Genomic DNA, 16,723 nt, shown 5'->3' on the forward strand with positions numbered 1-16,723 from the left:
TGTGGGTGGCTGGGAAATTGAATCCTGACCAGAAGGCTTTGCAAGCAAGTGTCCTTAGCTTCTGGCTTCTGAGTCTTCTCCCCAGCCCCATTTGCAACTTAAAAAAATCATTATGGGCTGGAGAGATGGCTTAGCAGTTAAGCGCTTGCCTGTGAAGCCCAAGGACCCCAGTTCAAGGCTCGGTTCCCGAGGTCCCACGTTAGCCAGATGCACAAGGGGCGCACGCATCTGGAGTTCGTTTGCAGTGGCTGGAAGCCCTGGCGTGCCCATTCTCTCTCTCTCCCTCTATCTGTCTTTCTCTCTGTGTCTGTCGCTCTCAAATAAATAAATAAAAAATGGACAAAAATATTTTTAAAAATTATTATTAGCCTGGTGTGGTGGCGCACACCTTTAATCCCAGAACTCGGGAGGCAGAGGTAGGAGGATCACTGTGAGTTTAAGGCCACCCTGAGACTACATAGTGAATTCCAGATCAGCCAGGGCTAGAATGAGACCTTACCTTGAAAAACAAAAAACAATTTTTTTTTGAGAGACAAAGAGAAAGAGGCAGAGAGAAGGAGAGAGAATGGGTGCTCCCAGGCCTCTAACCACTGCAAACAAACTCCAGACAGGTGTGCCACCTTGTGCATCTGGCTTACGTGGCAATCACCTTAACTGCTAAGCCATCTCTCCAGCCCAAAAGTGTTTTTATTTATGTGGTGTGTGCGCATGTGTACATTGGAGCGACAGGTTCTATTGCTGCTGCAAACAAACACCAAATACTTATGCCATTTTTTTGTGTCTGGCTTTACATGGGTACTGAGGAATTGAACCTAGGCAATCAGGCTTTGCAAGCAGGTGCCTTTAATCTCTGAGCCATCTCCCCAGTCCCTGTCTGCAACTTTAAATACTCCTTTCCCTCCACCAAATGGCAAAGTTTTCATATCTTTTTACTCTGCTTGTTGCTGTTTTTTTTTTTTTTTGTTTCAAGGTAGGGTCTCACTCTATACCAGGTTGACCTGGAACTCACTGTGTAGTCCCAGGCTGTCCTTGAACTCAAGGAAGTCCTCCCATCTCTGCCTCCCAAATGCTGGCATTAAAGGCCTGTGCCACCACGCCCTGCTCAGCCCAATATTTATTTCCTTATTTTTTATTTTAGAGAGAGCAAGGCAGAGAGAGAGAATTGGTACGCCAGGGCCTCAGACATAACAATTGCACTCCAGACGCCTCTGCAACTTAGTGGGCATGTGTGACCTTGCGCTTGCCTCACCTTTGTGCACCTGGCTAACGTGGGATCCGGAGGGTCAAACTTGGGTCCTTAGCTTCACAGGCAAGTGCCTTAACCACTAAGCCATCTCTCCAGCCTGTCAGCCCAATATTTTGCTAGAATAGAATAATACAAGCTGTTTCTAGTTCAGTTCTCAATAGAGTCCTTGTCCCCCTTAAGCCTCATGATTCAGGCCTCCACTGTCATTTCTCTAGGCTTGCTGGTCGTCCAAACTACCTTCAGAATGGCTCATTAAGCTCTGCTTGTAGCTTCCCAGGGTTTTTCCTCACCCAAAGTTCCAAACTCTTTTACATTCTTCCTGCAAACCAGTTCTTTTTTTTTTCTGTCTTCCCCCCCCATGCCCCGCCCACACAGGTAGATGTGTACCACCATGCCACACTTCAGTTCTTGGGTTTTTTTTGTTCTGGAATTCATTTGCAATGGATAGAGGCCCTCGTGTACCCATTCTCTCTCTCCCTCCCCCCTCTTGTTCTAATAAATATATGAATAAATAATAAATATTAAAATATTTTTAAAGCCAGGCATGGTGGTACACGCCTTTAATCCCAGCACTCAGGAGGTAGAGTTAGGAAGGTCACTGTGAGTTCGGGGCCACCCTGAGACTACATAGTGAATTCCAGGTCAGACTGAGCCAGTGAGACCCTACCTCGAAAAAGAAAAACAAACAAACAAAAAAAAGAGGTAGGAGGGTGGCTGTGAGTTCAAGGCCACCCTACGACTACCTCAAAGAAACAATATATATATGTATGTATATATATTTTAAAGAAAATAGGGCTGGAGAGATGTCTTAGTGGTTAGGGTGCTTGCCTGTGAAGCCTAAGGACCCAGGTTTGATTCCCCCAGTACCCACATAAGCCTGATGCACAAGGTGGCACATGTGCCTGGAGTTCGTTTGTAGTGGCTGGAGGTCTTGGCATGCCCATTTTTTTCTCTCTTTCTGCCTCTTTCTCTGACTCTGTCTTTAATAAATAAAATATATTTTTAAAAACAATAAAGACTAAACAAACTGGCATGGTGGCTCACACCTGTAATTCCAGCACTTGGATGGATTACCATGAGTTTGGGGCCAGCATGGGCTACAATGTGAGACTCTGTCCCAAAAATCCAAACCAGGAGTTTTGAGAGATGGCTCAGAGCTGCAGAAATGGTGTAGTGGTTAAGGCGCTTGCTTGCAAAGCCAAAGGACCCAGGTTCAATTCCCTAGGACCCAGGTAAGCCAGATGTACAAGGTGACACATGCATGTAAAGTTTGTTTGCAGTGGCTAGAGGCCCTCTCTATCTCCCTCACTTTTTCACTTAAATAAATAATAAAATAAAATATATATTAAAAAGGAGATAATCAGGCACAGTGGCCCATGCCTTTAATCCCAGTATTCAGGAGGCAGAGGTAGGAGGGCGCTGTGAGTTCAAGGCTAACCCGAGACCACGTAGTGAATTCCAGGACAGCCTGGGCTAGCGTGAGACCCGACCTTGAAAAACCACACACACATAAAGGAGATGGCTCAGTAGAGAAAGCATTCACTGCTCAAGCCTGAGTACCCAGGTTCAATCCTCAGACCCCACATTAAAAAAAAAAAAAAAAACAGAAAAGAGCTGGAGAAATGGCTTGCCTGCAACGCCTCAGGACCCATGTTCTACTCTCGAGATCCTATGTTAGCTAGATGCACAAAGGCGAACCAAGTGCAAGGTCGCACATGCCCACTAGGTGGTGAAAGTGTCCGGAGTTCAAGTGCAGTGGCTGAGGCCCTGGCACACTGATTCTCTATCTCTCCTTTCTCTCTCTCTAAAATTAAAAATTAAAAAAAAAAAATAACCATGTGTTTTGGCACACACCTTTAATCCCAGCACTTGGGAGGCAGAGGTAGGAAGATTGCTGTGAGTTCAAGGCCACCCTGAGACTAAAGAGTGAATTCCAGGTCAGTCTGGACTACAGTCAGACCCTACCTTGAAAACCTCCACATCCCTAGTGCTGGGATTACAGGTGTGTGCCCTCTCACCTGGTTTATGGGATTCTGTGTATTGAATTCAGAGCTTTATACATGCCATGCAAACATTCCTTCAACTGAGCTACATTCCTACTACTAATTTTTTTTGGAGGGTGGGGGTTGAGGTATAGGTTTCACTCGAGACCAGGCTAACCTGAAATTCACTCTGTAGTCTCAGGGTGGCCTCAAACTCATGGTGGTCTTTCAAACTCTGTCTCCCAAGTGCTGGGGTTAAAGGCCTGCACCACCATGCCCAGCTAATTTTTTTTAATATATATATTAATATATATATATATATATATATATATATATATATATAAAAAAAATCAGGCTGAGGTAGAAGGATCACCGAGTTCAAGACCAGCTTGGGCTAGAGTGAGACCTGCCTCACCAAATAAATAAATAAATAAATACAATTATTTTTAAAGTTTTTCACTTAGATATTATATTTATTTCAGATAGATAGAGAGAATAGGTGTGCTAGGACCTTCAGCCTCTGCAAACAAACTCCAGATACATGTGTCACGTTGTGCATCTGGCTTCCATGGGCCCTAGGGAATCTAACCTGGGTCCTTTGGCTTCACAGACAAACTTCTTTTCTAATTTTATTTATTTTTATTTATTTATTTATTTGAGAGTGACAGACACAGAGAGAAAGACAGATAGAGGGAGAGAGAGAATGGGCGCACCAGGGCTTCCAGCCTCTGCAAACGAACTCCAGATGCGTGCACCCCCTTGTGCATCTGGCTAACGTGGGACCTGGGGAACTGAGCCTTGAACCGGGGTCCTTAGGCTTCACAGGCAAGCCCTTAACTGCTAAGCCATCCAGACAAACTTCTTAACTGCTAAGCCATCTCTCCTGCCCAAAAGTTTTTCATTTATATAAAGAAAAATGAGGAAAACACCAAATGAATGCATTATTGTCTTATCTTTGACATTAAAACATTTAAAAGGTGGGGGACAGCCGCATGTAGTGATGCAAGCAGCACCTTTAACCCTGAGCCGTCTCCCCAGCCCCTTTTTGGCCTTCTTTTTTTCCTCTGGGCTCAACAGCAGAGGCTCTCCCCACAACATCCGCACAACAGCAGAGGGTTTTTTTTTTTTGTTTGTTTGTTTGTTTTTTGTTTTTTTGATTTTTCGAGGTAAGGTCTCACTCTAGCCCAGGCTGACCTGGAATTCACTATGGAGTCTCAGAGTGGTCTTGAACTCACAGTGATCATCCTTCCTCTGCCTCCCAGTGCTGGGATTAAAGGCGTGCACCACCACACCTGTTTTTTCTTTTGTTTTCATTTTAGAGAGAGAGAAAGGAGAGATACAGAATTGGTGTGCTTTTTTTTTTTTTTTTAACATTTATTTAGTTATTTATTTTTAGCTAGGTATGTTGGCACATGCCTTTAATCCTAACACTTGGGAGGCTGAAGTAGTGAATTCCAGGTCAGTCAGGGCTAAAGAGTGAGACCCTACCTTGAAAAACAAAACAAAACTATGTATATACATATGGTGAATTTATTACAGAAAGAAGAGAGAGAGGATGTGTGTGCCAGGGTCTCTAGCTACTGCAAAGAAACTCCAGACGTATATGCCACTTTGTGCATCTGGCTAACATGGGTTCTGGTGAGTTGAACCTGGGTCCTTAGGCTTCTCAGGCAGGTGCCTTAACTGCTAAGCCATCTCTCCCACCAAGCTGAGGCTTTGTGTGTGCGTGTGTGTGTGTGTATGTGTGTGTGTGTGTGTGTGTGTGTGTGTGTAAAATGAGTTGGATGCCAGCCTGGGACAATAGAGTGAGTTCCTGGTCAGCCTACACTAGAGTGAGACCCTTGTTGAAAAAAATTCAAACAAGCAAACAAATAAAAACTTTGCCTCTCAAACTCTGCTATGGGTGACATTTTAGTTGGGCATTAGTGGATCCAATAGGAAAGCGATTTGACAAGTCATAGTTTCTGTACACTGACCAACAAGGAAAAATAACTGAGAAATCTGACCCTTCTGAGAAATGCAGTATGATTGTCTTAGCAAAGCTGACCTTAAATACGATTAGATGTCAATTTAGTCTTTGCTCAGCTCCTTGCATTTTATAAATGTGTTGTATCTTTAACTTTCTTGTTAAGGTACATGATTTGCAAAATTTAAACCAAGTGAAGCAAAGTACTACTTGTGGGTCTCAATGATTCGCTTCAGGGTTTTTTTCTTGTTTATTTTTTTCATTTGAGATTGTTGGCTTGGTTTCATGCTTGTTAGGCAAGTTCTGTCCCACTGAGCTATAGTCCCTTAAAGGGTACATGTTTTTGACTTTATTTATGTGTTTAATGATTTATTTTGTTGTTGTTGTTGTTGGCTTTTTCTAGGTAGGGTCTTGCTCTAGCCCAGCCTAGGCTGACCTGGAATTCACTATGTAGTCTCAAAGTGGCCTCAAACTCATGGCAATCCTCCTATCTCTACCTCCTGAGTGCTGGAATGAAAGGTGTGTGCCATCACGCCCAGCTACTTATTTATTTATGAGAGAGAGAGAATGAGCAAGACACACACACCACCATTTGCATCTGGCTTATATGGGTTCTGGGGAATTGAACTTGGGTCCTTAGATTTGTAGGCAAGTGCCTTAACCACTAAGCCATCTCTCCAGCCCATGTTTTTGATTTTATAGAGAATTTGTGTTAGTGTTTGCACAACAGCTTTCATTGTAGGGCTCCATTTATATTATAAGGAATATGCTGTACCCCTGCCATGAATTTTACATCTTTCACTTAACACATCTTTCTTTTTTCTTTTTCTTTTTTTCAAGGTAGAGTCTCCCTGTACCCCAGCCTGACCTGGAACTCTGTAGTCCCAGGCTGACCTTGAACTCATAATGAGTACCTCTGCCTCCCAAGTGCTGGGATTAAAGGTGTGGGCCACCATGTCTGGCACTTAACACATCTTGAAGACTTTCCATATCTAGATGTATAGATCTATTGAGGAAATATTTTTTATTATTTATTATTTGTTTGAGAGAAAGAAAAAGATAGAGGGGCTGGAGAGATAGCTCAGTGGTTAAGGTGCTTGCCTGCAAAGCCTAATGACCGAGGTTGATTCCCTAGTACCCATTTAAAGCCACATGCACAAAATGGCTAATGCAGCTGGAATTTGTTTGCAAAGGCTGGAAGTCCTGGCATGCCCATACTCACTCTCTCTCTCTGCCTCTTTTTTGGTCTGTCTCTCTCAAATAAATAAATAAGGAGGCTGGAGAGATGGCTTAGCAGTTAAGCGCTTGCCTGTGAAGCCTAAGGACCTCAGTTCAAGGCTCGATTCCCTAGTACCTATGTAAGCCAGATGCACAAGGTGGCACATGTATCTAGAGTTCATTTGCAGTGGCTGGAGACCCTAGTGCACCCATTTTCTCTCTCTCTCTCTCTCTTTCTCTGTCTGTTACTCTCAAATAAATAAATAAATAAAAATAAACAAAAATATCTTCAGATGAATAAGTAAACAAATTTTTAAAAATAAAATAAGGGCTGGACAGATGGCTTAGTAGTTAAGACACTTGCCTGCAAAGCCTAAGGACCCAGGTTTGACTCTCTGTTGTGGGGTCCGGTGTCACACAAGTAAGACCATTGACTTATGGAATGTGAGGCAAAATTGTACTGGGTAAAAAGAAAGAAAAAGAAGAAAGCTGGTGTACCAGGTCTGCATCCCAGAGTTCGGGATCTCAAGATGCAGCCCTGATCTGTTTGGAGTGTCAGCTTTTATTGGAAATGACCACGGGATGTTTATAGTTAAAAAACAGGATGGGAGTTAAACCACAAAATTACATACTGTTAAACAAGGGGGGGCTATTACAAGAAGTCACAAGTTTACATATGTCACATAGGTGGAGGTCATGGTGTATTGCACAGAGGGATCATCCCATTCCTTTCACATTCCATTTCCCACTCCCCAGAGCCTACATAAGCCAGATGTGCAAGGTGGTGCATGTGTACAAGATGACACACGCTCTGTGCATTGGTTGCAATGTCTAAAGGCCCTGGCACACCAGTTCTCTCTCTGTCTCATAAACAATAAAGTAAAATATTGGGCTGGAGAGATGGCTTAGCAGTTAAGCACTTGCCTGTGAAGCCTAAGGACCTCGGTTCGAGGCTTGATTCTCCAGGTCCCACATTAGGCAGATGCACAAGGGGCACAGGCGTCTGGATTTCGTTTGCAGTGGCTGGAGGCCCTGGCGCGTCCATTCTCTCTCTCTATCTCTATCTGCCTCTTTCTCTCTCTATCACTCTCAAATAAATAAATAAAAAATGAACAAAAAAAATTAAAGTAAAATATTTTTGAAAAGGACAGAAATAATAGGCACACCACTGGCTGTTGCAGATAAACTCCCGATACATGCTCCACTTTATGCATCTGGCTTTATTCAGGTACTGGGGAATTGAACCTAGGCCTTTAGGCTTTGCAAACAAGTACTTTTAACCATTGAGCCATCTCCCCAGCAGGAGGCAAATATTTGTACACACGAAGGTTCTTTTTGACTGTGAATTGTTCTTCACTTTCCGCTTCTCCTTTTGTCTTTCCCAATTTGGTTTCCGGGAAGTGCTTTGGACAGGGTGGAGTGCTAAGTCCGTACACCTAGATGGGGACTGCTCATGCAGTCTCGCTGCCCTCCAGGCCTCAGGAGCACTCCAGTACGCAGGCACCGTCCCTGGTAGCACCTCTCGCCATCCTGCGACTTTACCATGTGCCCTTTCTCAGGTCGATGGGCTGGTCTGTGGCATTTCTTCTTCCCCATCTTCCTGCTGATGTGTAATGCCTTTTCTTTCTCTTCCAGGGGAAGCCTTATGTCTTTGACCGTGTGTTCCCCCCCAACACGACTCAGGAGCAAGTTTACCATGCTTGTGCCATGCAGATCGTCAAAGGTAATATATGTGTGTGTGTCAGAGTAGATTGTCCCATGTTCCCCAGTTTGTACCCTTGCTTATGTCCACCAGTGCTCTTTCTCCATCATCTCTTTCAGATGTCCTTGCTGGCTACAATGGCACTATCTTTGCATATGGACAGACATCCTCAGGGAAAACACATACCATGGAGGTGAGGGTTCTGATTGGTGGGGTGGGGATCTAGGAATGTTCTTGGAAAAAAATCAAAGAATCTCAGTGGAGCAAGATCCAGAAACTGAGAATGGCCTGGATCAGAGGTAGATGGGTCTAAAGGGTAGATTGAGAAGTAATGTGATAGGGGAGTTTAGTGGAATCTTTGCATCCTGCCAGTTTCCTTCCTTTCCACTGCTTCAGTTCTCTGCTTTTAATCTGGAAAAACAGCTGTAATGGAACTCCCTTGGGATGCTCAGTTATCTACGTCTATTAAAAGGCTGATAGGGGTTGTCTGTTGCTCTCAAATAAATAAATAAATAAACAACAACAACAACAAAAGGCTGATAGGGCCAGGCTTGGTGGCGCACGCCTTTAATCCCAGCGCTCGGGAGGCAGAGGTAGGAGGACTGTAGAGCGTTCAAGTCACCCTGAGACTACATAGTGAATTCTAAGTCAGCATGGACTAGAGTGAGACCCCACCTCAAAACAAACAAACAACAACAACAACAAAAAAATGTTGATATGGGGCTGGAGAGATGGCTTAGTGGTTAAGGCGCTTGCCTGTGAAGTCTAAGGACCCATGTCCTACTGTCCAGATCCCACCTTAGCCAGATGCACAAAGGTGAGGCAAGCATAAGGTCGCACATGCCCACTAGGTGGTGCAAGCGTCTGGAGTTCAATTGCAGTGGCTGAGGCCCTGGCATGCCAATTGTCTCTCTCTGAAATAAAAAAAATATATAATTTTAAAAAGGTTGATATGGTCTCATAATTTAGGATGCTCTTCCTATCCCCTTTGTACTTCCCTGCCTATCTTTGAGTTGTTTCCTTGTTCCTGAACCCCAGCCTCATGTTAGAATATCTTTATTCCTCAGGGAAAGCTGCATGACCCCCAGTTGATGGGAATCATCCCTCGGATTGCTCGAGACATCTTCAACCACATCTACTCCATGGATGAGAACCTTGAATTCCACATCAAGGTCATCAGTACATGAGTACTGTGCATTTCAGATGGGGACTCAAGAGAAGACAATGTCAGGAACAGCTGTCAAGGCTACACATCTTTTCCCATAGAGGGCCCCAGACCAAAAAGAAGGGAGGGGTAGGGAAGAGGACAAAGTAAGAGGTGCTGTAGTGAACCCACCAAAGATTCTGGGCCCCCAGCTTTACCCTCCCTCCTGGTTACCTGCTGCCTCAGTGCTTCCCTGCTTTCTCAGGCACCACCCCCTTTACGTGGTCACATTAACTCAGGATTCCTGCATGTGACAGGATCAACCTTGCTCACAGTGGGTTCCTTTCTCCCTAATCAGGTTTCTTACTTTGAGATTTACCTGGACAAAATTCGTGACCTTCTGGATGGTGAGTGTTTATCCCCAGTGGGTGAGCATGTGTGAGGAGGGTGAAGAAAGAAAGATCACTGTTCTGGGAATTAGGGCATACCCCCTCACACCTAAGTCCTCTGGCTGTGGCCGCCAAGAATTTCCAGGTGTATATGGTAGTGTATGCCTGTAGTTCTGGCTGTGTGGGAGGCTGAAGCAGGAGGATTGAGCTTTTCAGGCTACCCTGGGCAATTTAGGAAGACCTTTTCTCAAAAAAAAAAAAGAAAAGGTGGGGGGGCAGGAGAGATTGCTCAGTGGTTAAGACACTTGCCTGCCTGTGAAGCCTAAGGACCCAGGTTCGATTCCCTAGTACCCATGTAAAGCCAGATGCACCAAATGGTGCATGCATCTGCAGCAGTTGGAGGCTCTGGTGCCACCCATACTCTCCCAAATAAATAAATAGATAAGTTTTTTGTGAATATATTTTAAAAAAGAGAGAGAGTTGAGTGTGGCAGCTCACACTTAAAAAAAAAAAAGTGCTGACGATATAGGTCAGTGGTAGAATGGAAGGCCCTAGGTTCAACCTCAGCACTTGGGAGGCAGAGGGAAGAGGAGCACCATGAGTTTAAAGGCACCTTGAAACCACATAGTGAATTCCAGGTCAGCCTGGGCTCTAGTGAAACTCTACCTTGAAACAAACAAACAAACAAAAACAGAGAGAGAGAGAGAGAGAGAGAGAGAGAGAGAGGGAGGAAGAAGAAGGAGAAGGAGGAGGAAGAGGAGGAGGAGGAGAAGAAGAAGAAGAAGAAAAAAAAAAAAGAAATGCAGTTGAGGTTATAGCTCATTAGTAAAGGGCTTTCCTAGCCTGCATTAGGTACTGGGTTCCGCTTCTAGAACCTCAAAACCAAAACAAAACAAGGAAAAGGGAAATGTTTTTTCAAAAACTGGGAGAGCCAGAAGGTGAGTTTCAAGGCCCAGCCGTGTGTGTGAGTAGCCAGAGAGGCAGAGGAGCTTTTGGGGGGCAGAGCAGTGGAGCCTTCGGCGTGTGAGTGTGGCACTTGACCTTCCTGGGGAGGCTTCCTCCCTTTACCATGGCTGCAGGATGTCGGGGGTCGGGGGGCTCGTTACTAGCCTCACTCACCTTGCATTGTCTCGATTCAGTGACCAAGACGAACCTGTCTGTGCATGAGGACAAGAACCGGGTACCCTTTGTCAAGGTGAGAAGCGGGTGCAGTCCTGTGCGGGGTCGGGGTATCAAGGGTGGGAGGGAGGAGGAAGGTGGGGAGAGAGTAAGCTAGCTGCGCAGAGGCCAGGGACGTTCCAGGGACTTGGAAAAGACTGGTTGGAAAAGTCACTCACTCGGGATGTTAAATTTGTAGATGAGACAAGCTCACTGTACATTTGCCTACTGCAGGGCTGTACTGAGCGCTTCGTGTCCAGCCCAGAGGAGATTCTGGATGTGATTGATGAAGGGAAATCAAATCGTCATGTGGCTGTCACCAGTGAGTGCGGAGATAAGGGACTCTTGAATCTGGGGTCTTACTCTGTTTTGGTTTTTTTTCTGTGTCCTTTGGAAGCAAGAGAGCAAAGCCGAGGAGGTGGGGGTTGAAGTGTCAAGCTGGTCCTGAATGGGTGGGAGGGCAGCCTGTGGGCTACGGCTGTGCGGGGCGGGTGGATGCTGATCCCGGGCCTTCCGCTCCTGCAGACATGAATGAACACAGCTCTCGGAGCCACAGCATCTTCCTCATCAACATCAAGCAGGAGAACATTGAGACCGAGCAGAAGCTCAGCGGGAAGCTCTATCTTGTGGACCTGGCAGGGAGTGAAAAGGTTGGAGAACGGTGGGAGGTGGGGAAGGAAGCCTTAGGGACAGGTGCCGTATTTTTAAATTGAAAACCTTTCAAGGGCTGGGGAGATGGCTCAGTCATGAAGGTGCTTATCTTGCAAGCATGAGCACCTGAGTTCCAACCCCAGAACCCATAAAAAAAAAAAAAAAAAAGGCCAGGGGGAAGCAGGGCATAGGTAGGAGGGTCACTGTGAGTTCAAGGCTACCCTGAGAATACAGAGTGAATTCTAGGTCAGCCTAGGCTAGAGTGAGACCCTACCTCGAAAAACCAAAAAAAAAAAAAAAAAGTCAGGGATAGTAATGTGTATTTGTAGTTCCGGCCAGCACTGAGGAAGTAGAGTTTGGATCTGTGGAGCTCGCTGGCCAGCCGGCCTAGCCAAGTTGGTGAGCTCCGGTCCGATGAGGGACTCTGTCTCAAAAGAGATTTGAGGACTCCTGAAGATGACACCCAACGTTGTCCTCTGGCCTCCATGTGCACACGTGTGCATGCACATCCTCACACATAGGAATATGCATGAAAACAAAAGCCGTACGGTACACAGTGCAGCGTGCTTACTGTGTTCTCAAGGTCATGCTGCCATCACTGCTGTCTAATTCCAGAACACTTTCATTACCTACTAACCGTCATTTCCTGTTCTTCCCTCCCTCCATCCCTGAACACCGCTAATCTATCCTGAACATTCCACATAAATGAAACTGTAGAATGCAGGGATGGGCTGATCTTTGGCAAGAGACTTTAGGGGCGTGGAGGAAGGGCTTCCTTGATCCTGGCCAAGCATCTCTTTCTCTGTCCGCTTCCCCATTCCCTCCCTTCCTTTTGGACTGGGATCCTCTAAGTGGAAAAGGAGACAGCTTTAGCAGCTGTTCCTGACATGCTTGTCCCCTAATGTCCTGGCAGGTGAGCAAGACTGGCGCCGAGGGAGCTGTGCTGGACGAGGCCAAGAATATCAACAAGTCACTGTCAGCCCTGGGCAATGTGATCTCTGCGTTGGCTGAGGGCACTGTAAGTGTCCCCTGGGTCCCATTCACCCTTCAACCGCTGCCTGTTCCCCCACCTTCTTTGTGAGAGAGAGTGAGGGGGTGGCAGAGGACAATCTCAAGTGTCATTCCTCTAAGGTGCCACCCACCTTTTGTTTTTCAAGACAGAGTCTGTCAGTGGCCTGGAACTCAACAAGTAGGCTAAACTGTCTGGCCAGTGAACCCCAAAGATCCTCTTGTCTCCACCTCCCCAGTGCTAGGATTATAAGCACACACTTCCATGCGCAGCTTTTTCACGTCAATCCTGGGGATCAAACTCAAGTCTTCATGCTTACAAGGCACTTTACTGACTGACCTGTCTCCTTAGCCCATTTCCCACTGTCTGATTTTCTTCTAACATATCCCAACCCATGGCTGCTCAGTTCCCAGTCAACACTGCTATTCTTGTTTCCCTGTTGAATTTGTTTTTCTGATTCGTGGTCTGCCTCTTGCCCCAGAAAAGCTATGTACCATATCGTGACAGCAAAATGACAAGGATTCTCCAGGATTCCCTGGGAGGAAACTGCAGGACAACCATGTTCATCTGCTGCTCGCCATCCAGCTACAATGATGCTGAGACCAAGTCCACTCTGATGTTTGGGCAGCGGTCAGTGACAGGGTCCCAAGAAGGTTTCCTGGTGCCCACTTCCTGCCCCAGCTCCTTAGTATCACCCAAGCCCAATGCAGGTCTCATCTTTTTATTTATTTTATTTTTTTTAAATTAACAACTTCCATGATTGTAAACAATATCCCATGGTAATGCCCTCCCTCCCCCCACTTTCCCTTTGAAACCCCATTCTCTATCATATCCCCTCAATCAGTCTCTCTTTTGTTTTGATGTCATGATCTTTTCCTCCTATTATGGTGGTCTTGTGTAGGTAGTGTCAGGCACTGTGAGGTCATGGATATCCAGGCCATTTTGTGTGGGGGGGGGGAGCACGTTGTAAGGAGTCCTGCACTTCCTTTGGCCCTTACATTCTTTCTGCCACCTCTTCCGCAATGGACCCTGAGCCTTGGAAGGTGTGATAGAGATACTGCAGTACTGAGCACTCCTGCCACTTCTTCCCAGCACCGTGGTGCCTTCTGAGTCATCCCAAGGTCGGCAGGTCTCATCCTTGCTCTTCTTCCCTTCACTCAGGGCAAAGACCATTAAGAATACTGCCTCAGTGAATCTGGAACTGACTGCTGAGCAGTGGAAGAAGAAGTATGAGAAGGAGAAGGAGAAGAACAAGGCCCAGAAAGAGACGATTGCGAAACTGGAGGCCGAGCTGAGCCGGTGGCGTAATGGTTAGCGTGGGATTGTGCTGAGTGACAGACAGTGGATTAGGAAGCGTTTAGGTCCACGCAGTCTCCAGGAAGGAAGGCTGTGTTTCTGGAGGGAAGGGAGAGAGGGGATTGCCTGCAAGTTCCACTTGAATGAGAGCTGGGGGACCTGGAGATCCGGGCCTTGAGCAGCGAGGGGGGAAGGTCTTGTGCGTGCTGCCCGCTCTTCTCCACCCTTGCCCTGGTCTTACCCTCTGTCAGGAGAGAATGTGCCCGAGACGGAGCGCCTGGCCGGGGAGGAGGCGGCCTTGGGAGCTGAGCTCTGTGAGGAGACACCCATGAATGACAACTCATCCATCGTGGTTCGCATCGCGCCGGAAGAGAGGCAGAAGTACGAGGAGGAGATCCGACGCCTCTACAAGCAGCTTGATGACAAGGTGAGGGCTGGGCTGAGAGATGAGGGGTTACAGAAGTTCACCTGGGGGCTAGGGAGATAGCTCAGCTCGTAAAGTGCTTGCCTCTCAAGCACGAGGATGTGAGTTCAATACCCAGGTGCAAATGCTGGGCAGGCGTGGTGGCACGTGTCTGCAATCTGGCACTGAGGGAGACAACACAGAAGGAACCCTGACCAACCAGCCTAGCCTGACTGGTGAGCTCCAGGCTAATGAGAGAGACCTTGTCTCTCCTGGGGGGATGACATTTAGACTCCACATACACATGCAATGTACACTTGTGAACATGCAAGTACAAACACATGCACACAAAGTTCATTCGTACTATATTTTTATGATTATAAATTATTCTCTTTATTTAAGATGTGAGAAAAGATGAGGCTGAGTATGGCGTACACACCTTTAATTCCAACACTCAGGTGGCAGAGGTAGGAGGAACGCTGTGAGTTTGAGTCCAGTCTGAGGCTACAGAGTGAGTTCCAGGTCAGCCTCGGCTAGAGTGAGACCCTATCTTGAAACAAACAAACAAAAAGATGTGAGTGCCAGCCGTGGTGGCGCACGCCTTTAATCCCAACACTTGGAGGCAGAGGTAGGAGGATCGCTGTGAGTTCAAGGCCACCCTGAGACTACAGAATGAATTCCAGGTCAGCCTGAGCTAGAGCGAGACCCTGCCTTGAACCCCCATCCCACAAAAAAGATGTGAAAATAAATTTAAAATTAAAAAATATAAGAACCAGAGGCAGAGAGATGGCACTTGCCTGTTAAGCCAAAGGACCCAGGTTCGATTCCCCAGGACCCACATAAGCCAGATGCACAAGGTGGTGCGTGCATCTGGAGTTTGTTTGCAGTGGCTGGAGGCCCTGCCTCTTTCAAATAAATAAAATGTTTTTTTGAAATGGATGGACCTGGAAAGGATTATACTAAGTGAGGTAACCCAGGCCCAGAAAGCCAAGCGCCACATGTTCCCTCTCATATGTGGATCCTAGCTACAGATGACTGGGCCTCTGCATGAGAATTAAAATACTTAGTAGCAGAGGCCAGTAAGTTAAAAAGGAGACATAAAGGGTAGAGAAAGGAAGGGAGGAGGATACTTAATAGGTTGATATTGTATATATGTAAGTACAATGATTGTAATGGGGAGGTAATATGATGGAGAATGGAATTTCAAATGTGAAAGTGTGGGGGTGGGGAGGGAGGGAATTACCATGGGATATATTTTATAATCATGGAAAATGTTAATAAAAATTAAAAAAATAAAAATAAAAAAAAGATTACATCTCCAAAAATAAACGCAAGACTAGCACTGTCATGGCCAAAAAAAAAAATGTTTTTTTGAAAAACTAGAACATGATGAGCCAGACATGGTGGTACTCAGGAGGCAGAGGTAGAAGGATCGCCATGAGTTTGAGGCCACCCTGAGACTACATAGTGAATTTCAGATCAGCCTGAGCTAGAGTGAGACTCTACCTCTTAAAATAATAATAATAATAATAATAGCTGGAAGGCTTTGCAAGCAAGCACCTTTAACCACTGAGTCATCTTCCCCAGCCTGTCTTTCTTTTTATGAGATACAGTTTCATAGTTCATGTTGGCTTTCAACTAACTCATGAGCCTCCCCCATCAGCCCCCTCTAAGTGCTGGGATTACAGGTGTGTGCCACCACGCCTTGCAGTAGCTGTTTCACTTAGCATTATATTACGAGAATTTTAAAAGATATTTTATTGTTATTTATTTATTTGACAGAGAGGAAGAAGGAGAAAGAGAGAGAGAATGGGTGTGCCAGGGCTCCAGCTACTGCAAACGAACTCCAGATGCATGTGCCCCCTTGTGCATCTATCTAATGTGGGTCCTGGGGAATCGAACCTGGGTCCTTTGGCTTTGTAGACAAATGCCTTAACTGCTAAGCCATCCCTCCAGCCCTTTTATGAGCATTTTTATTGTTTATTTATTTATTTGTTTATTTGAGAGAGCAAGAGAGGGAGAGAGAGAGAGAATGGGTATGTCAGGGCCTCCAGCCACAGCAAGTGAACTCCAGACATATGTGCCACCATGTGCATCTGGCTTACATGGGTCCTGGGGAATCAAACAGAGGTCTTTAGGCTTTGCAGGCAAACACCTTAACTGCTAACCCATCTTTCCAGCCTTTATGAGCATTTTAAAAGTGTTACTAACAAGCTGGGCATGGTGGTATACACCTTTAATCCTAGCACTCGGAAAGCAGAGGTAGGAGGATCGCTGTGAGTATGTTTACAGCTGTTGGAGGCCCTGGTGCACCCATTCTCTCTCTGTGTCTTTTTCTCTCTTAAATAAATAAAAAATAAATAAGTAATACCTACCTAAGAATCCATTTATCAAAATGTGCTCATCCTATATTTACTACAAAGCTTTTGTTATAAGTGACTGTGAAATGGTTATCTTTGCCTGTTAGGTCTAAGATTTGCTTTTGAGCTAGGTGGAATGCTCATTCCCATAATCCCAGTCTTGGGAGGTTAAGGCAGCAAGAGGGGGCATCTAGAACAA

General features: G+C 45.8%; 1 protein-coding gene across 1 annotated transcript in view; it reads left to right on the plus strand.

Annotated features, from left to right (window-relative positions):
- Kif5a (kinesin family member 5A) overlaps nt 1-16,723 on the plus strand; it is a 55,115-nt gene that overhangs the window by 20,075 nt on the left and 18,317 nt on the right. The window contains exons 2-12 of the mRNA XM_004650026.2: nt 8,048-8,135; nt 8,234-8,307; nt 9,182-9,286; nt 9,617-9,665; nt 10,787-10,842; nt 11,040-11,127; nt 11,331-11,455; nt 12,370-12,474; nt 12,947-13,095; nt 13,627-13,775; nt 14,013-14,188. Of these exons, the coding sequence (XP_004650083.2) occupies nt 8,048-8,135; nt 8,234-8,307; nt 9,182-9,286; nt 9,617-9,665; nt 10,787-10,842; nt 11,040-11,127; nt 11,331-11,455; nt 12,370-12,474; nt 12,947-13,095; nt 13,627-13,775; nt 14,013-14,188 (1,164 nt within the window). The remainder of the gene's footprint in view (nt 1-8,047; nt 8,136-8,233; nt 8,308-9,181; nt 9,287-9,616; nt 9,666-10,786; nt 10,843-11,039; nt 11,128-11,330; nt 11,456-12,369; nt 12,475-12,946; nt 13,096-13,626; nt 13,776-14,012; nt 14,189-16,723) is intronic.

This window comes from Jaculus jaculus, chromosome 6 (genome assembly GCF_020740685.1).
Source record: "Jaculus jaculus isolate mJacJac1 chromosome 6, mJacJac1.mat.Y.cur, whole genome shotgun sequence".
Lineage (NCBI taxonomy): Eukaryota > Metazoa > Chordata > Mammalia > Rodentia > Dipodidae > Jaculus > Jaculus jaculus.